Source organism: Raphanus sativus, chromosome 5 (assembly GCF_000801105.2).
Source record: "Raphanus sativus cultivar WK10039 chromosome 5, ASM80110v3, whole genome shotgun sequence".
NCBI classification, from domain to species: Eukaryota; Viridiplantae; Streptophyta; class Magnoliopsida; order Brassicales; family Brassicaceae; genus Raphanus; species Raphanus sativus.
In genome coordinates, this window is record NC_079515.1 from 6,098,787 (window position 1) to 6,118,828 (window position 20,042).

Here is a 20,042-nt window from a genome sequence, read left to right on the forward strand (position 1 = left end):
CTGGTCCTCAACAGAAGTTGGTCGAGAGGTAGCTCGACAAGTGCATCAGATCGTGATGCAGTACGTGTAATCTATTCCGCTGCAGCAGAGGCTGTATCATGATTACGCATGGAGTAGCAGACGGGTTTGTCTGTAAGGCTTGACATCTAAGCATCTGTTTTAGCTTAGTATGCGATCAAGCAGGGGGAGAATGGTGACGTTCTGGTCCAAGGAGTGCATATCTCATGGGGGAGAAGAGCATAGTGATGGACGTCCTGAAGTAGATGATGCTTGTCTCATGGGGGAGAAAAGCATGGTGTGGTGCACATCTCGTGGGGAGAAGAGCACAATAAGCGTGGAAGTTTCCAGGTGGGGAACGTGGTTGTTGAACTAGAAGAAGGTTGTGTTTGATCGGCACACAAAACTAAAAGGGGGAGATTGTTGATGTAAAGATGTCCGCCCTGAAGTAGTCGCTGACGTAGTTGCTGAAGCAGACGTCGTAGTGAGTGGTGAAGACCATGTGGAGTCAATGTGCTGAGCTGGAGTCGTGTAGACTTGGAGAGCAAGTGAATATCTTGGAGAAAAGGCAATGAGGAATAAACTTGAGGAGCAAGTTTATGACTTAAAGGAAGAGGAATAAGTGCATTCCAAGAAAAGGAAAGTTGCACTTATTGATATAGAAGATGTCCATATTGTGGTTCCTTGGAGACTAGGGTTTCGGGAACGTGGAGTTAGTATAAGATAGCTATGTAGTCGTCTGTAGAGAGACAGAGACATGGGGGCTGATCTTATAGAGAGAGAGAAGCTCTTGGAAGGGTTCTGGGTCGTGCTGAAGCAGTGGCTGAAGTACTTGACGGAGGAGAGACATAAGCTAGGGTTGCTTAGGAATTGTTCAGTGGCGTGTGTTAGGGTGTAACACTAGACGTGTAAAGCTGATTAAGCATAGCTTGTAATAGGGTTTACAAGGCGATTTCTAATAAGAGCAATTGGTGTTTGCTTGTGTATTGTCTCTCTTGATTTATCTTCTGCAGTACTATTGTTTGTGTCGTCTTTGCACTTACACCGTGTAGATAGATGAAAAGAAATTGGAGTTTGAATAAGAAACTGAATAGCTTAGCAAAGGAGAAGACTATTAATATATCCGAACTTGGGGCTCTTGCTGATAGCATTCCTTTAGAGATTATCAGATCGTCAGTGACGTCAAAATACAAACCGTAAGTCAAGTAAAACTCCTGACATTAATACCCAAAAAAAGAACAATGTTGAAATGTTGAAAAGATCCATTGGTTCTTGTATGTTAAGAAGTCACTATCCTTGATTGTGATTAAAATCAGGTAATTCCCTTGTTTCTTCTCGTAAACGATATTTTATTGTTTGTTCTAGGATGTTGATTCTAGTGATTAATATTATTCAAGTTTTACCAAAAAAGAGTCATGGATAAGGTTTATCATAAACGAGTGAAATTATTGACAAAGTAGTTCAAAAAAATATTATTGATATTTTATTCTATTGTTTCTTGGCAATCTGAAGTATTTTATTATAAAAAAATAAATAATTATAATGATAAAAATTGAACATATGTCTTTATATATTTCGTAGGATTCACAATAGCTATAATTTATCTGTATCATATTCTAACAAACATTTCACTTGCAACATGTATATTTTTTATAAAAATATTACTAATATGAATTATTTGATAAAGAGATTCTCTTTTATTAATTCTACTGTCTATTTAGTTTTGTTGTAATCCGGGCAATTCTTTAAAAGAAATTTAATTAAAAATAATAATCTCCCATTTATAATCGGAAAGCAATCTTTAAACGGTGGGTTTGAATTTCTGTTGAACAAAAAAAGAGAACGCTGACAAAAAAGAGATCAAGTCAATCATCTTCTTTTGCATCAACACGAAATTAGGGTTTATCAAAAACACAATTCCTAGAAGCTCCCTTATCGTGGAAGAAACTATCAGATTCAATATCTCTGATTCAGACCAAACCTCTCTCTCTCACAAGAACCGTAGCTTTCCTCAACTGATTTTCCGACAAAGCTTAAATTAAACCTTTTATATGCAAGTGAAGCGTGTTCCTTTTAGCTCTTCCCTAGTTCCCTTGTCTAAAGATTCAATTTTTGTTAAGTTTCATCTATGTCTTATTAATGAAGTTTGACTAATCTCCGCAGGTTCGAAAACACCGATGAACTCCCATCTCTTCCGCGTAATTTGTATACTCCACTCGGTAATCGCACTCACGAGCGGAACCCTGATGATGTTCTACGCAGAGAAAGCTTCCATCTTCGGCCACGGAAGCGACATAGCTAACAAGCTCAAAGGCTCGACCCCTCACGACGAGCTCCTTATCCAGATCTCCCAGTCCTTCTCCGGTCTGCTTCTCTTCGCCATCGGTCTGGTGCTTTTCATGGTCTCATTCGTGAAAGACAGAGACTTTCACAGCTTCTTCGCCGGAGGCTCCGTGATTCTCTACCTGCTGATGGCTCTGTGGAGAGTTGTCTTCGAGTGGAAGATTGAAGATCTCGCCTTTGAATGCCCCAAGCAGGCTCTTGGAGATATTGCTTTGGCTGTCTCTTGGGTTTTCTTCCTTGTTTATACTTGGAGGGAGAAGTATGATTGATTGGTGTTTTGTTTGTTTGTTTAGTGAAATCTTTAGATCAAAACCATTGTGAAAAATTTGGATTCTGTAAATAAATTTGTTGTGAAAACACTTACAGTTTCTTTTTTTGAATTATACAGATAATTCGAATCCAGGTGACGGAACTCATTTACCACCAGAGCTAGAAGCCCCGGTAAACTAGAGCAGTTTCCAGTCGGATATAAGTTCATCTTCAACGAATGGGATGGTTCTGTGGACAATCACATTCATACCTTCTTCGTCTTTATCTTCTCCTCCAATGCAGATTGCAGCGTAATGAGACGAAGCAGCCAAGTCCAGAAGCATAAACTTCCATCCCTCTGCTTTGCCGCAAAGACTGTAGCTTCCAGCGTCAGACCTGGTGATTGAGAAAGTATTAAAAGGTGAAGCAGAGAAGCCTTTCCCTGATGCTTTCACATAAGCTTCTTTGAGAGTCCATAGCTTAATAAACTCCTCACGCTGAGCCTCGGTGTCTGCTATACTTGACAGAAACTTAACTTCTTCAGACGAGTAAAATCTTTTTGCAAGTGATAACACATCGTGTCTCATCTTCCTCGTCTTGTCTTCTACATCAATACCAACGGGGACGTTCGCTGTAACTCCACAGGCTATCAGTGAATCCGTGTGTGAGATGTTGAATTGCAGTTTTGGATCATGAACATCCCAATCTACTTCAGGCTTACCGTACACATTCTTCTTGAACTTCAAGGATCTTGGATCAACCACTGTGTTGTTGTTTGTCTGGTATCTTGCAACTGTGGTTCGGACCAAGGTACGAGCAAGCAATGCATTCTTCTTCTTAAGGTCATCGCTCTGCATCCGAAAGACATGGTCTTTCTCTGGTTGTGAGAGAAGCTCAGAGTAGTGTTTTAGTAGAGACTCGCTCTTCACTTCGTTTGGTAGTATATACCAGAGATGAGTTTGCATCCGAGATGGAAGTTGTAGAGGAATCAGAGAAGACAACATCACAGCGATTCTCATACGGCGGTTTCAATAGACTCACCACCACCTCCTCAGCCGCAGCGTCGTCGAATTAATGGGATGACCCGACCCTTTCTTCACTTATGATGATTTCGTTTGAAAAGATATATAATGGGCCTGGGGCCCATTTAGAAAAAAAATGAGTCCATAACTCAGTTTGATGTTTGTGTGTTTGTACTGTGTAATGTATCTTGTCACCCTTGTAGGTGTTACTAGATACATGTGATGTATGATAACATGATAGAGGTTAAAACTAATTACATGACATCATACTAGGGACTAGATAAGCCAACCGTAAGAGCTCATATAGATGAGCTAACCTCAATTTTTGGAGCAAGATGGCATCTATACTCTTTTAAGTATTTATGGGCATGGAGGCAAGAAAACTGAAAGTAATATGTAGATAACATGATGTATTAGAGGATAAGGGGACATAGAACCATTACATCACACACCATGCCAGAAAGTAAGTAATAAGAGAGATATGAGCTCACATCAACTTTTATTCATATTACATTTTAGTTAAAAGGAGGAGAAAAGAGAGACATGGTCCCCTTTTAAATGTGTATTTTAGGAGCTTTATTTTTTTAGTTGGGGCAGCAAGTGCAGTTGACGCAGCTGCAGCTAGAGCCACACTTGCATTGGCACCCGTTCTCTTCTGCACCAACGTCCATGACCATGGCTTCCTTGTAGCTGCAAAGCAAAATCAAAATCATCATCAACATAACCATCACCCAGAAGTGCATAACCGTAACACCATCATCTAGAATTACCTCTCCTGAGTCTCGACGACGTCCAAGGTGTAGCTGGTTCCCTTCTTCCTGCAGTTTATGCAGAAATAGAAAGCATATGTTAATCAAGATCTAGAGAATAATAATGAAACAAATAAGACCACCAAAGGAAGTTTAGAATTTTCCGTCGTAATAAAACAAATATTGAGAGTTTTCTTGAGTGACGTGAAGAAAGAGAGGAAACTTACACGCACTGGGTCTTGTCAGCACAGTCGCAGTTTCCGCACGTAGACATGATTTGATCTTGGAAAAAAAGCTTGAGAGGTTTTTGAGTTCTTTTCTTGTGTGTGTGTTTTTTTGTTGTTTTGCTTTGTGATTAGAGCTTTGGTTGCTATGTAATTTATAGATGGGTAAAGAGTGGAGAATCGCTTCCAATTATGGTGAAAACCGAATCTTTGTGGGTTATGGAGAAGAGAAGCCTTTCATTACCGACCTCTCGTGTCCATTTCACACTTTTCCCCACTATATTTATTCCATTATTCCTCCATTTCCTTATTTTTCATTTTAACAATTTGGAATAATGGATGAACAAATAATCAAACTAACATTAATTTTCCTATAAAATCTTTCATTAGTTACAACTTTTTACTGTATGTTGATGTAGAGAATATAGCGTTTCACTGCATGAGTTGGAACGAGTACATGATAAGATATTGCGATATACACGGGGGATATAATTGAATACTTCCAAAGATCACGGGATATGAAGAGAAACTGCCAAGATACATGTGTAATTGTACAGAATTTTACTTATCCCCGGAAAGCTGATCGACCAATCAATCTTGTCTAGGCAGAGGCTTTGTCAATGCTTCAACTAGTTATGTCCAGAAGAAACGTGGAAGGCAACCAGATTGAAAGAGCTGGCGAATGAAATGCTAATCAAGTCAGCATTGCAGTAAGCTCCGTGGCTGAGATTTTGATTGTTAAGGGTTTTACCCTTTTACTATTCTATTTGTAATGTATAAAAGAAAATCTCCAAACAATGTTAATTTGATACAATCTAGCTTGCGTTGTAAAACAGCTACATATATTCACCAGCTTACGTAGTTGGAGTCGAAGTTAATTAGTATCAGTATCATTTGTCTGGTTGAATGAAATATTCATTAAAAAAAAAACGAAAGATTCCAAAAGGATATGTATGGTTTGAAAAGTGGTGCTCAAATTCAACTTTTCCCCCAAGAGTACTCAAATACAATCATTGGAGGTCGATTTATCTAACGATACAGGAACAAATAAGATAATTTTAGGGGTTTCTTTGTATGTTAAAGGCTTTTTTTTTGGGCAACGATGTCAAAAGTTAAAAGTAGAATAGAACTTACTTCCAACTGGATGAGAAAAGCATTTTAAATCATCTCTTGTTCAGAAAAGAAAAAGACCATCTTATGTTTATTTATGATCCAAAAGAACTTACTATTTCTATCAAGTTATGAGCTCCTTCATAAATGGGCCTCATCGTTTCTGCTCGTCGCTAGATTATCGATAAAGTAAAGTAATCTATTCAGGCCCAACTTCTTTTCAAAAGCCCGATACATTTTTTTTAGGAGAATTTAGAGATTTCATTATTATTAGTTTATGAATTTTAACTGATTTATAAAATTTAGAGGTTCCATTATTACTGGTTTATGGAATTTAAAAGTCTTATTAAAATCATTTGTCATTGGTTTATGTACTTTTAAACTCTATGTAAATTTTTTGTTATTCAAAAAGTTTAGCTTTCATTGATTTTGTAACTATATTAAAGTTTAGCTTTCTTAGTTTTACTCATAATAGTCAACTTTAGAAATACCATGTATATTCATAAGATTCTTAAAATTTATGAAATAAAAGCACACATACACACATACATGAAAATTTTGTATTACATTTTTATTTTTAAGTGAATGATAAAAAAAGAAACTTATAACAAAATTACTAGAGACCCCATTATGAGAAAATTCATAGTTTTGTATTAAACATAAGAATATAAACAAAATCAAGCAAGACAAGATTAAGACAATCATTATTAAAAAGCAAAAAATTATTTTAGAATCAAATAAGTATATTTCACGAAAAGGTTTTTTTTTTAGAAACACACACACACACACACACATATATATATATATATATATGTATGTTAGAATAAGAAATTTGGAGATAAAATTATATATGGAAAATTCATAATAATTAATAACAATCAATGATAATTTATACAAAATCTTTGGTACCAGTTTATCAAATCTACTCAACTTAAAAAACCTCTTAAAAAGAAATCAGAATTTAGGTTTATCAAAATTTAGTTTTGCCTTTTGTGTCTGATCAATAAAATATATTCCAAATCTATTGTTTAAGAGATGTTATGATATAAATAAACATAAATTCAATTTAAAATAATAACATGTCATAAAAACATTAATATTTTAGTTAATAGCATGTTTTATCATTTATTACAACTTTCTTTTCTTTTCTTTTTGGTCAAAGCATTTATTACAACTTCCTATTAGTGGTTTTATCAATTAAGAATTTACTGGTTTTATTACAGTGAAAAATTAAATTAATGATACTTTAGTATTTATCTTACTTCTTTTCTAAAATCAAAATAAGTATATATACTTTATAATTTTAAAGATAATGATCCAATAATTGATTTCTTTTCTATGTATCTAGAAGACTAGAACTCTAGATTATGATTTCTTTCCAAAATAATTACTATAAAATCTACTCATTTGATTTGCTATGATTAATAATTACTCACTCCGTTTCAATATATGATGTTTGAGAAAGATTATTTTGTTTCAAATTATACGAAGTTTTAAGATTTTAAAATTAATTTTAACTTTATTGGAAACTGTTTAACTAATTAGATTGTAAAGTCTTTTTTATTATTGGTTAACTAATTTAAAAATTATATTTTTAAAATACGTTTTTAGAAAAATGTAGTTTTTTTAATCTTTATGTATAAAGGCAAAACATTGATATGAAACGAAATGAGTGTTATTCTGTAATTGAGTCAATAAATTGGAAATCAGTAGAAGAATTCCTGTCTGTTGGATTCACCCTAAAGCTTTTTTTTTTTTAACGTTACATCCCACGACTGTAAATTCATAGCCTTCGTCCAAGTCATCAACCGAGTTGTGTTGTGTAATCTCGGTTATCACTGTTGTTAACATATCTTTGTCAGTATAAAATAAGACTATAACCGTCCGATTAAATGTGGGTCCCATATTCGTAGACTTTCTATATTGACTTGTTGAAACACCAAAAAAAGAAACGTACAATAAATAAGCAATTAAAAAGGCTTTTAATTAGGTCTTTTTTATTAATTAGGATTGGTAAAAGCTTTGAGAGAGAGCAAATCCGACTTTGTGTTGGTATATAATACGGCGGCGCCAAGGTAAAAAACTCTTTTCTTTTTTCATTCTCTGATCGCTTTCTTCTTCACTAAGTTGGAGGAAAATTCTCTCTCGTTTTCCGTTTTTGTGAGGCAAACTCAATTGTGTTCAATGGAGCCCGAGATTGTTCATCCTGTTGCTTCATGCTCGATAACTCTAACGCCGAACAAGGTGAATGAATGCTTTTATCAAATTGAATTTTTTTCACCGATTTATCTCGGTTGTCTAGATGGTAAAATCTGTTTTAACTGTGTACCCCTAATTCACTTGTTTACGTAATTCTCATGCCGAAAGAAGTTGAATTGATTTGGGCAACTGTGTATTCTCTCTCACTGGGTGATGTGCGATCATCATCGCCTTAGTTTTTTTACTATAATCACGTGCATTATTCACTGTTTTGCGGTTTCTATTGGCTGTTGGATTGGTATCTATATACTCTTTTTAAGTATTTATGGGCATGGAGGCAAGAAAACTGAAAGTAATATGTAGATAATACGATGTATTAGAGGATAAGGGACCACAAAACCATTACATCACACACCATGCTGGATAGTAATTAGAGAGATACGAGCTCAATAGATGTGATCACATCAACTTTTATTCATATTACATTTAGGAGGAAAAGAAAAGAGAAATGGCCCCTTTTAAAATGTGTGTGTAGGAGGAGCTTTTTTTAATTAGGGTAGCAAGTGCAGTTGACGCAGCTGCAGCTGGAGCCACACTTGCATTGGCACCCGTTCTCTTCTGCATCATTAACGTCCATGATCATGGCTTCCTTGTAGCTGCAACACAAAATCAAAATCAAAATAATCATAAGCATAACCATCACCAAAAGTCCATCATCTACAATTTTACCTCTCCTGAGTCTCGACGATGTCGAAGGTGTAGCTGGTTCCCTTCTTCCTGCAGTTTACAGAAATATATAGAAAACATATGTTAATTCTAGAGAATAATAATGAAACATAAGAGAAAGATTAGAATTTTCCGTCGTAATAAAACAAATATTGAGAGTTTTCTCCAGGGACGTGAAGAAAGAGAGGAAACTTACACGCACTGGGTCTTGTCAGCACAGTCGCAGTTTCCGCACGTAGACATGATTTGATCTTGAAAAAAAAAGCTTGAATTGAGTTCTTTTCTTGTGTGTGTGTTTTTTGTTGTTTTGCTTTGTGATTAGAGCTTTGGTTGCTATGTAATTTATAGACGGGTGAAGAGTGGAGAATCGCTTCCAATCATGGTGAAAACCGAATCTTTGTGGGTTATGGAGAAGAGAAGCCTTTCATTGCCGACCTCTCGTGTCCATTTCACACTTTTCCCCACTATATTTATTCCATTATTCCTCCATTTCCTTATTTTTCTTTTTAACAATTTGGAATAATGGATGAACAAATAATCAAACTAACATTAATTTTCCTATAAAATATTTCATTAGTTACAACTTTACTGTATGTTGTTGTAGAGAATAGCGTTTCACTGCATGAGTTGTTGGAACGAGTACGTGATAAGATATTGCGATATACACGGGGGATATAACTGAACACTTCCAAAGATCACGGGATATGAAGAGATAGCCAAGATACATGTGTGATTGTACAGAATTTTACTTATGCCCGGAAAGCTGATCGACCAATCAATCTTGTCTAGGCAGAGGCTTTGTCAATGCTTCAACTAGTTATGCCCAGAAGAAACGTGGAAGGCAACCAGATTGAAAGAGCTGGCGAATGAAATGCTAATCAGGTCCGTATTGCAGTAAGCTCCGTGGCTGAGATTTTGATTGTTAAGGGTTTTACAGTTTTACTATTCTATTTGTAATGTATAAAATAAAATCTCCAAACAATGTTAATTTGATACAATCTAGCTTGCGTTGTAAAACAGCTACATATATTCACCAGCTTACGTAGTTGGAGTTGAAGTTAATTGGTATCAGTATCATTTGTCTGGTTGAATGAAATATTCATAAAAAACGAAAGATTCCAAAAGGATATGTATGGTTTGAAAGTGGTGCTCAAATTCATCTTTTCCCCTGATAGTACTCAAATACAATCATTAGAGGTCGATTTATCTAATGATACAGGAACGAATAAGATCGTTTAGGGGGTTTCTTTGTATGTTAAAAGACTTTTTTTTTGGGCAACGTATGTCAAAAGTTAAAACTAGAATAGAACTTACTTCTAACTGGATGAGAAAGCATTTTAGACCATCACATGTTTATTTATGATCCAAAAGAACTTCTACTATTTCTATTAAGTTATGAGCTCCTTCATAAATGGGCCTCATCGTTTCTGGTCGTCGTTAGATTATCGATAAAGTAAAGTAATCTGTTCAGGCCCAACTTCTTTTCAAAAGCCCAATAATTTTTAAGAGAATTTAGAGATTTCATTATTATTAGTTTATGAATTTTAACTGATTTATAAAATTTAGAGGTTCCATTATTATTGGTTTATATGGAATTTAAAAGTTATTAAAATCATTTGTCATTGGTTTATGTACTTTTAAATTTGATGTAAATTTTTTGTTATTCAAAAGTTTAGATTTCATTGATTTTGTAATTATATTAAAGTTTAGCCTTCTTAGTTTTACTCATAATAGTCAACTTTAAAAATACCATGTATATTCATAAGATTCTTAAAATTTATGAAATAAAATCACACATACACACAAACATGAAAATTTTGTATTACATTTTATTTTTAAGTGAATGATAATAAAAAGAAACTTATAACAAAATTACTAAGACCACTTTATGAGAATATTCATAGTTCTGTATTAAACATAAGAATATAAACAAAATTCAAGCAAGACAAGATTAAGACAATCATTGTTAAAATCAAAAAACTATTTTAGAATCAAATAACTATATTTCATGAATATTTTTTTTAGAAAACACACACACATCTATATATCTATATATTATGTTAGCATAAAAACTTTGGAGAAAAAATTATATATGGAAATTCATAATAATTAATAACAATCAATGATAATTTATACAAAATCTTTGGTACCAATTTATCAAATCTACTCAACTTAAAAAAACCTCTTAATTTGTAAAATTCTAAAACTCCACACAAGTCTTAGTTTCTATAACCCTTTGCCCTCTTTAAATTTTTTTAAAAAATCAGAATTTAGTTTTATCAAAATTTAGTTTTGCCTTTTGTTTCTGATCAATAAAATATATTCCAAATCTATTATTTAAGAGATGTTATGATATAAATAAACATAAATTCATTTAAAAATAATAACATGTCATACAAATATTAATATTTTAGTTAATAGCATGTTTTATTATTTATTATTACAACTTTCTTTTTTTTTTTTTGGTCAAAGCATTTATTACAACTTTCTATTAGTGGTTTTATCAATTAAGAATTTACTGGTTTTATTACTGTGAAAAAATTAAATTAATGATACTTTAGTATTTATCTTACTTCTTTTCTAAAATCAAAATAAGTATATCTATCTTATTAAAACAGAAACATTCTATTGGACCTAACATTTATTTTGTAAGTTTTTAAATTAAATACACCTTTATACTTTATAGTTAAACTTACATTAAATCATTAATGTTTCTTTCTTTATACTACTATCTATGTTTCCAAACAATATATTTATTTCTTTATACTACTATCAATGTTTCCAAACAATATATTCTTTATACTACTATCAATGTTTCCAAACAATACAATAATTAATCTTAGTTATGTTATATCTATCATTTTCTTTTTAAAATTTTGTAGAAACGTCATAATTTCATAAATTGTAAAATAATGAACTTTAAAATTTGGAGTATAAGATTACAAATTATGAAATTATTACAATTTAAATCAAATTAGATTACATATCGGTCATCCAACAGTTCAATCGGTTAATCTCGGGTTTTAGTAATTTTTTTAATATGAATATTTTAAAAACCTAAATTGAATTGTCAGATCTCCGAATTAACCGGTATAATCACAATCGGGTTGAATTTAAAAATGCTGATTTAAATGCAAAAATATTTTAAATACACACTTTTAAAAATTACCAAAATATTTGTTAAGTTATTAGTGAAATTTTTCATCGTAAAATATTCCGCGATTTCAAAGTGCGGGTCAAGATCTAGTATACTTTATTTTTTTTTGGTAGGCGGCAGGGGAAACATCTCCTACTTTTTATTCATAAATCAAAAACACAAGAGGCCATTTTGCCAAGGTCTCACAACCGCATTCAAACTCTCTGACATAATAGGAGCAACATGCTCGGGAACAGTCCCAAAATAATGAAAACCAAACTGTAAAGAAAACGCATAGTTAGCTAATCCATCGGCAAGACGATAGATTAGTATACTTTATAACTTTAAAGATAATGATCCAATAATTGATTTCTCTTCTATGTATCTAGAAGACTAGAACTCTAGATTATAATTTCTTCCCAAAATATTTACTATAAAATCTACCCATTTGATTTGCTATGATTAATAATTATTATTCTGTAATTGAGTCAATAAATTGGAAATCAGTAGAAGAATTCCTGTCTGTTGGATTCACCTAAGCTTCTTTTTTCTTAACGTTACATCCCACGACTGTAAATTCATAGCCTTGGTCCAAGTCATGAACCGAGTTGTTTTGTGTAATATCGGTTATCACTGTTAACATATCCTTGTCAGTACTAAATAAGATTATAACCGTCCGATTAAATGTGGGTCCTATATTCGTAGACTTTCTATATTGACTTGTTGAAGAAAAACGTACAATAAATAAGCAATTAAAAAGGCTTTTAATTAGGTATTTTTTTATTAATTAGGATTGGTAAAAACTTTTAGAGAGAGCAATCCGACTGTGTTGGTATATAATACGGCGGCGCCAAGGTAAAAAAAAAACTCTTTTCTCATTCTCTGATCGCTTTCTTCTTCACTAAGTTGGAGGATAATTCTCTCTCGTTTTCCGTTTTTGTGAGGCAAACTCAATTGTGTTCAATGGAGCCCGAGATCGCTCATCCTGTTGCTTCATGCTCGATAACTATAACGCCGAACAAGGTGAATGAATGCTTTTATCAAATTGAATTTTTCACCGATTTATCTCGGTTGTCTAGATGGTAAAATCTGTTTTTAACTGTGTACCCCTAATTCACTGGTTTACGTAATTCTCATGCCAAAAGAAGTTTAATTGATTTGGGCAAGTGTGTATTCTCTCTGACTCTGGGTGATGTGCGATCATCATCGCCTTAGTTTTTTTTTTTACTATAGTCACGTGCATTATTCACTGTTTTGCGGTTTCTATTGGCTGTTGGATTGGTTCTGCTGATCGTTGATTTTGAGGTTTTTTTTTTTTCGGAAGGATCGTGTTTTTGTCGTTTACTGTTCTGATCACTTGTAACCGTCACTAAGTTGTTGTTCTGTAATGTGACACTTGTGTTTTATTCTTCCGTGACCATATGTTTTATACTCACATGGATTCCCTTTGGGAATGTATATTTTGCAATTGTCTCTGCAATTCCTCAAATAATTGAGCGTATCTCTCATCTTGTGATCAAAAAGGCCTTTGCTATTCAATTGATTTTTTGTTTTGTGGAACCATTCACTATCTTGTAGGCCACAACTCCAGATGACAATAATGGTGTGGAGGAGGAGCTATTCGAAATGCAAAACGGTGGTGGTGGTGGTGGTGTTAATAACAACAACGATGTTGATAAGAAGAACAAAGGGAAGGCTATACAATCTGACGACGATGAGCAGCTTGAGGTAACTTGTTTTTTTTTGATTCGTTAGTGTCCGAACTCCTAAATGCTGACATTGTTTCCCTTAGGGATCATCCTCTCCATTATCAAATAGTTTGCTAGACCCTGATTCTTTGATCTACCAAGACGACGACGATGACTATTTTGATCATTATGCCTACGAGATAGAGGATGATCATGCTGATGAATACGTATCCAAGTACCAAGCCCTTTTTGATGCCAAGGAGAAGGAAATCCCAGCTGGTGTGGAAGTGACAATGGACTGGCTTCCAAACTCGGAAGCTGATGCTAAACCAAGTGGAAGCAGCAAACCAATAGCTACCACCAGCAGCAGCAGTGGCAGCAAACGAAGTGGAATCCATTTAACTCCAAACACTGCTTACGGAATAGTGCCACATAAAATCCATGGGTTCAAATACGCTGGACCAGGTTTGAAGTATCCTTCCATTCAGCTTGGGCCTAAGACTCCTGGTACCGTATTGGGAGAGGCCCCGGTTCCATCTCCAGCTCCAGCTTCAGCTTCTTCTGGTTTATCGCTTCAGATGTTGAAAAAACCTTCAGGGTATTTGGGTTTTGCTAGCACTCGGCCTCTAGTGGAAGAGGTTATCTCAGCTCCAAATACTTCCACAGTTAAGAGAAACATGGAGGATTATCTTGGCAAGTACTTGTTTTTCAAGAAATTTGACATCGTGGAAGATTTGGTGGACCACCATTATGCTGCTAAGGGAGCAAGTTCCAAACAGGTTGCTACCAATGAACTATAAGTTAACCAAATTAATGTTGTTTCGTTTTCTTAATTCAAGAACTGAGTATTTTTTTTGTCCCTACTTTCAGCATACAAAGGAATGGGCCAAAAGGATCCAAGAAGAGTGGAAAATTCTTGAGAATGATTTGCCAGGTTAGTGTAATATTATACACACTATCTTATTATAGTGCTTGATGTTAGCAACTTCCTTACACTCTCTCTTTTGTTTATTACTACAACAGAGATGATATTTGTCAGAGCTTATGAGTCGAGGATGGATCTTTTGAGGGCTGTAATTGTTGGAGCTGATGGAACTCCCTACCATGACGGTCTCTTCTTTTTCGATATCTTCTTCCCTGATGCATACCCTTCTGTGCCACCGGTAAGTCCATTTAACTTTTGTTGTCACCTATATTTCTTCTCTTATGTGTTTTTTTTTTTGCTTTTTGGTATTACAACAGATGGTTCATTACCACTCTGGTGGGCTAAGAATCAACCCAAATCTGTACGACTGTGGGAAAGTGTGCCTGAGTCTTCTCGGCACTTGGACTGGTGTTCAGACGGAGAAGTGGATCCCCAACGAGTCTACAATGCTACAGGTTCTTGTCTCAATCCAAGGACTAATCTTGAATCAAAAACCTTACTTCAACGAACCTGGCTACGAGGGAAGTGCGGGTTCTCAAGCAGGGGAGAGCCGGTCTAAAACTTACAGCGAGAAGACATTCTTACTTTCTCTGAAGACTATGGTTTACAACATGAGAAGACCACCCAAGGTAAACTAAAAACTCATCCGTTTTTTACAACTGTTCACACAAAAAGAACTCGAGATTAACTGTTGTGGTGGTGGGTTTTGAATTCAATTGATTGACAGTATTTTGAAGACTTCTCGTATGGGCATTTCCTCAGCTGTGCTCACGACGTGTTGAAAGCGTGTTATGCTTATAGAAACGGAGCTCCGGTAGCCTCTTTGGTGAGGGGAAAGGTGAAAGAAGGGGAAGAGAGTAGCGAGAGATGCTCTGAGTGGTTTATGAAAGATGTGGGTGACTTTGTGGACACGCTTCTGTTAAAGGAGTTCATTCTTCTAGGCGTCCTTGGTCTCGAACCGGAACAAGAAGAAGAGCAGCAGTAGCAGAGACCAAAGAGAGTAGAGTTTTTTTCATATTGTGCTCCATTTTTTTTTTCTTCCCTTTATCAGAACAGAGGACTTAGTTGACATGTCTTTATCGATAAGTCACTTTTATACAATTTCATTTGTATAGTTACTTTTATTAGATAATTATGCTAACTTTCAAGACTCATTTTCGTAATCAAGACATGAAGATACTTAAAACTGTTTTTAAGGGCAGAATTATTGCAGTTTTTGTAAAGGGATTTTAACATGTAGGATCCAGAAAAAATGGAGAAACCAAGCAAAAAAAACGCAGGAGAAGAAACAATTGGATGGATTTTAAGCACTGTTTGCGGATTCCAAATAAAAAAATTTGAGAAATTAGAAACCCACTTGGGGTTTGTGGGATAAGATCATCTCCATCGCTGGCTTTTAAAGGGTTTATAGCCCAGCCTCTTACCAAGTTTTGATTAAAAAAACAATATAATTAATTGGGATGGTTAGAGGTGCCTCTTAATTAACAACTTTAAGGGGTGAGTCCTAGATGACGTGGCACGTTGAAATGAAGGCCCTTTCTCTCTCCTTCGTCGGTGAAATCAATCGTTTTTCTTCCTCCTCCCATCTCGATCACTCCATCTTCTCCTAAGATTCTGATCTTGAAGATGATCTTATCAGCTCTTGGTGCTTGTTCTTGTGTGGCTCTGTTTAAATCAACTGCTGGAGCTTCTTTTTTGGGAGTCCACCAATGAAACTCCCGTAATTTTTATTCCTCCTAGCTACCACAATCATCTTACGATCTGCGCAACACAAATAGAAGCTCAGCTTTCTTCTTCTTTTCTTCTCTCCCAAGGTAAATCCTTCACTTTCTTGGATTGTAATTGTGGTTCTTCCCGATGGTTCCTCTCTCGACTTTGTAATCTTAAAAAATTATCGGAAAGAGAAGCGATTTCTTATTTCTAAGAACTGGTTTTGGTACTTGTTGCTCTAATAGTAATAATAATAAAGTTATGCCCTTATGTTGTTTGATTAAATGCCCAAGTGAGATATTACTTCATCACAGCCTTTCTTGAATCCAATATAGGCTTTTTCAACTGCTCTTCTCGTCTTTGTGTTAAAAAGTGCAATCTTTTGTTTAAAACCAACTCAGTTCTCTTTTGGGAATGTTGTGATATGATGATGACACAGATTTGGAGCTTTTTATGATGGCGCTGTTCCCTCTTCACCATGAATTCCCATGTAAAGATCATGTCTTTCAGCATAGAACTTCAACAGGGAATAGAAACAGGACAAATGTTTTCCTCTGCAAGGACAATAGGAGCTTGGCTTGTGGACCAATCTCAGAACAAGGAGATGATCAAAGGAGATGAGTACGAGGACTTGTTTCAGAAGGCCATTGTAATGACAGGGATTGGTCTCATATTAAGCCATTTCGGTCCTATAGATGATTGGTATGCTTCCAATATTTCATCTTATCAAAAAAAGGTACTGTGTTTTTTGGTTCTAACATGTGAGCCATGACAGGACAAATCTGGGAGCACTTGTAGCTGGGATCGTGTACGGGTACTTCACTTGTCCAATGCTTCAATTTGGAAAAGGAAGTGAAAGACCAGAAGGGATTGTGACTGTTGGACAGGAGAAACAGAATAGTGGTGATCCATGTAAATCGCTTCTTGTGTTCGTAGTCTTTGTTGCGGTTCTTGTGACTTGTGTTCAGAACAAGGAGATGACCGTAAGATGATTTTTTGGGAGTTCTCGTGGTGCTTGTTTTTTTTTGGGAGTTCACCAATGGACACCCAAAAAATTAAAATTCCTTAACTTTTCAAAATTAATTAAAATAAAATGCTAAGAATCACATATAAGAGGTTCACCAATGGAGTTGCTCTAAGGCTGCTCTAAGTAACCTACACGTGTCGGTCTATGCGAATAATTTTCTGGATCAGCTTCATCGGACCATCCACGTGTAGTCTACGAAAAACCCTAAACCCTTCACTCTGTGTATAATTACTAGCCGTCCTTTTCACTGAAAACTCACAGTCACACACGTACTACAAACAAACCAACTACGATCAAACATGGCTTCAGCTTCATCATCAGCGGCGAGATTACTCATCCGCGACGGAAAATCAGTGGCGAGTTTACTCTTCCGTGGATGTGCCTCCTCCGCCAATCTCACGGAGAACACTGGACCGGCCATTCGGTCTCTGCTTCTGTTAAACCAGAGGCTGCCTAGTCAACACCCGGTTTTCGCTGAACCATTTCCGGTTATGCAACCCGGTTTCGGTTCCTACTTCACTCATGAGGAGGCAGTGTCGGTGGTGAGAAGAGGGAAAATGGAAGCGGGTCAGGGAAAGCGAGTGGTGAACAACAACGAGGGCAGCTCTTCCTCGGAGGAGGAGCAGGAGACAGATTTTGTTGAGGAAGAGTTTGATGATATTGATATGGACGATGATGATGAGGAGTTTGACGATACTGACGAAGAAGATGATGATGATGGTGATGAGGAAGAGAAGGCCGTTCTATTCAAGAAGAAGAAGTAAAAAAAGCCCCTCAATTATTTGCGAAATGTTTATCTGTTTCTTTTTTTTATGAGATTAATGTGTTAGACTTGCAAAATAATTATATGTTTTTGATGAAATAAAGATTTCCGTTTAAAAATAACGATTTCATTCTTTTTAGCGAAATGAAAAGAAAAAAAAAAAGAGAAAAGACTGATTTCTTCAGTTGTGATGCCATGTTCTCTGTTTTTTCTGGTTTGTGTGTACTTGTATATTGTTAACCGGAAACTACTACAACAAACGGTCTTTTGAGATGTTAAATGCTCTTAGTGAGTGCCGAGAAGAAAACGAGGTTTATTCATGGTTCGATTGTCGAACCAACTGCTGCCACCAGATATGGTGGAGCTATGCACATCATTCAAGTCCATATATAGTTCTTGGTTGGCTACGAACATCGATTACATCTCTTATTCTTTACAGTTTCTTTTAGCATCTTCGGCAGTAACGAAGTTGTGCTAAAGTTAAAAAGTGCGCGAAAGCAAAAGAAACCTGTATTATGAAAGCTTTGAACAGAAAAAAGAACAAAAAAATTGAAGCTCATGCCAAAACCGGTTTGGTACATGTTGTTTTAACCGGAATCGGTTTTTTAAAATAGCCGGTCGAAAAATCGATGCTTAGTCACTTAGTCCTATAAAAACGGTGTCGTTATAACATAGGACCAAGAATGACGTGACGGAAAAAAAACAAAATCGTAAAAAGAAATTATCAACAAACACATGGCATATGTGTGTGCTATCTATCGGTTTCTCGGGGGTCATTCATATCAAACAGCCAACAAAAACTAAACATCTCTCTCTCTCCACCACTCAAATTTCTCTCTCGCTGCTTTCAATGGCTTCCTTGCTCGATTCAGTCACCGTTACCCGCGTGTTTTCTCTCCCGATCACTTCCTCGATTTCGTCTGCTTCAAAGGCTCCCTCAGTTTCCGCTCTGCGGATTCCGGAATTCAGAGGTTTGAAAGCTTCCCGACGGAGTTCGGTGACTCAGTCAGCTAGCTTTGTTACGAATCTCGGATCCCGATTTGCTCGTGGTGGTAGAATCGTCTGCGAGGCTCAGGACACCACTGCCGCAGCCGTCGAAGGTATACAACTATTAACTTTTTAACCTCCTCTTATTCTGTGTTAAAAAAAAATTCACCGTTTGTAATATAATATAATCTGAAGCTGTTTGGTAATAAACTGATGGTGAATCTATAACTATTACGTTATTACACGAACTAGTTGAACTTCTTCGAACACATGATTGAATCCATGGCTGTCCTAAGATTTTGGGATTATAATTTAATAAAAAAAAAAATAATTAGATTTGGGAAGCTATATGCAATTTAATAATAATTTTAACAAAATTTTGTTTTAAACAATTTTGAATCCCTCTTATAATTTTGTTTTACTTATCTATGTCCATGATACCTAACTTAACCGGTTTGTTTTTGGTGGTGCAGTACCAAACATCTCTGATTCAGAATGGCAAACACAGGTTCTCGAGTCAGACGTACCAGTACTGGTCGAGTTTTGGGCACCGTGGTGTGGACCTTGCCGTATGATTCACCCCATTGTTGACCAACTGGCCAAAGATTTCGCAGGCAAGTTCAAATTCTACAAAATCAACACCGACGAGTGCCCAAACACAGCCAACCGTTACGGTATACGCAGCGTTCCCACGGTGATCATATTCAAAGACGGTGAGAAGAAAGATAGTATCATCGGAGCTGTCCCTAAAGAGACGTTGGAGAAAACTATAGAAAGATTCGTGGTCGAGTAACTAAACAAAACAAAAAAAAAAACAAATTTCACTCATGTCTTCTGTGTTGTATAATTCTTCATAAGGTCTCTTTTGACTATTTATGTTTCCATTTGCACACTTGTCTTGTTTAGTATTATAAAAAAAAAAGAATAACGAACAATAATTACTCCACCGACGCCTTTAACGGATGAGAAGCACAACTCCATGTGCAACCACATGCCATTGTTCTTCCTTTGCTCTAGTTCACCGTACAACCTATACATACATAAATATGTTTGAGTTTGTAAGGCTTCCGTACTGTTTCATTCTGTGTACTGCGTAGGACATTATAGTATTGCCACGCGGGTTTACGTCCATAATATATTATGTGTGATTGATTTTCGATTTCTAATCAATCCAATTATGTAAGTTT

At 35.6% G+C, this 20,042-nt stretch overlaps 5 protein-coding genes across 7 annotated transcripts; 4 read left to right on the forward strand and 1 right to left on the reverse strand.

Annotated features, from left to right (window-relative positions):
* The first annotated feature begins 1,794 nt into the window (after nt 1–1,794).
* On the forward strand, nt 1,795–2,865 carry LOC108837378 (uncharacterized). Of its 2 annotated transcripts, XM_057010949.1 has the most exons (3): nt 1,795–2,050; nt 2,161–2,599; nt 2,729–2,865. In XM_057010949.1, exons 2-3 carry the CDS (start codon nt 2,175–2,177, stop codon nt 2,730–2,732), a joined length of 429 nt encoding a protein of 142 aa, XP_056866929.1. In that variant the 5' UTR covers nt 1,795–2,050; nt 2,161–2,174; the 3' UTR covers nt 2,733–2,865. The 2 variants fall into 2 exon arrangements, with proteins under 2 accessions (XP_056866929.1, XP_018465935.2); XM_018610433.2 differs by lacking the exon at nt 2,729–2,865 and having other exon boundaries at nt 1,796–2,050; nt 2,161–2,703.
* Nucleotides 2,672–3,663, reverse strand: LOC108861422 (uncharacterized). The gene has a single exon (XM_018635283.2). It carries the CDS (start codon nt 3,606–3,608, stop codon nt 2,787–2,789), a length of 822 nt encoding a protein of 273 aa, XP_018490785.1. The 5' UTR covers nt 3,609–3,663; the 3' UTR covers nt 2,672–2,786.
* Nucleotides 3,664–7,690: 4,027 nt separating this feature from the next.
* LOC108861432 (probable ubiquitin-conjugating enzyme E2 25) lies at nt 7,691–15,520 on the forward strand. Of its 2 annotated transcripts, XM_018635297.2 has the most exons (8): nt 12,553–12,610; nt 12,700–12,778; nt 13,334–13,483; nt 13,548–14,222; nt 14,314–14,377; nt 14,467–14,606; nt 14,686–14,997; nt 15,096–15,520. In XM_018635297.2, exons 2-8 carry the CDS (start codon nt 12,719–12,721, stop codon nt 15,351–15,353), a joined length of 1,659 nt encoding a protein of 552 aa, XP_018490799.1. In that variant the 5' UTR covers nt 12,553–12,610; nt 12,700–12,718; the 3' UTR covers nt 15,354–15,520. The 2 variants fall into 2 exon arrangements, with proteins under 2 accessions (XP_056866928.1, XP_018490799.1); XM_057010948.1 differs by lacking the exons at nt 12,553–12,610; nt 12,700–12,778 and adding an exon at nt 7,691–7,938.
* Nucleotides 15,521–15,804: 284 nt separating this feature from the next.
* Nucleotides 15,805–17,982, forward strand: LOC108859927 (uncharacterized). The gene is made up of 3 exons (XM_018633828.2): nt 15,805–16,182; nt 16,518–16,780; nt 16,854–17,982. The coding sequence occupies exon 3, from the start codon at nt 17,405–17,407 to the stop codon at nt 17,867–17,869; it is 465 nt and encodes a 154-aa protein (XP_018489330.2). The 5' UTR covers nt 15,805–16,182; nt 16,518–16,780; nt 16,854–17,404; the 3' UTR covers nt 17,870–17,982.
* Nucleotides 17,983–18,624: 642 nt separating this feature from the next.
* On the forward strand, nt 18,625–19,727 carry LOC108857039 (thioredoxin M4, chloroplastic). Its single transcript, XM_018630958.2, has 2 exons — nt 18,625–18,968; nt 19,329–19,727. Exons 1-2 carry the CDS (start codon nt 18,719–18,721, stop codon nt 19,646–19,648), a joined length of 570 nt encoding a protein of 189 aa, XP_018486460.2. The 5' UTR covers nt 18,625–18,718; the 3' UTR covers nt 19,649–19,727.
* Nucleotides 19,728–20,042: the final 315 nt, after the last annotated feature.

Bases quoted from the DNA above. Each gene is read 5' to 3' on its own strand.
- LOC108857039 (XM_018630958.2), top strand. From the start codon at position 18,719: ATGGCTTCCTTGCTCGATTCAGTCACCGTTACCCGCGTGTTTTCTCTC. The intron at 18,969-19,328 runs GTATACAACTAT...TTGGTGGTGCAG, and splicing joins CACTGCCGCAGCCGTCGAAG to TACCAAACATCTCTGATTCA.
- LOC108837378 (XM_018610433.2), top strand. From the start codon at position 2,175: ATGAACTCCCATCTCTTCCGCGTAATTTGTATACTCCACTCGGTAATC.
- LOC108859927 (XM_018633828.2), top strand. From the start codon at position 17,405: ATGGCTTCAGCTTCATCATCAGCGGCGAGATTACTCATCCGCGACGGA.
- LOC108861432 (XM_057010948.1), top strand. From the start codon at position 7,879: ATGGAGCCCGAGATTGTTCATCCTGTTGCTTCATGCTCGATAACTCTA. The intron at 13,484-13,547 runs GTAACTTGTTTT...TGTTTCCCTTAG, and splicing joins ACGACGATGAGCAGCTTGAG to GGATCATCCTCTCCATTATC. The intron at 14,223-14,313 runs GTTGCTACCAAT...CCCTACTTTCAG, and splicing joins AGGGAGCAAGTTCCAAACAG to CATACAAAGGAATGGGCCAA.
- LOC108861422 (XM_018635283.2), bottom strand. From the start codon at position 3,608: ATGAGAATCGCTGTGATGTTGTCTTCTCTGATTCCTCTACAACTTCCA.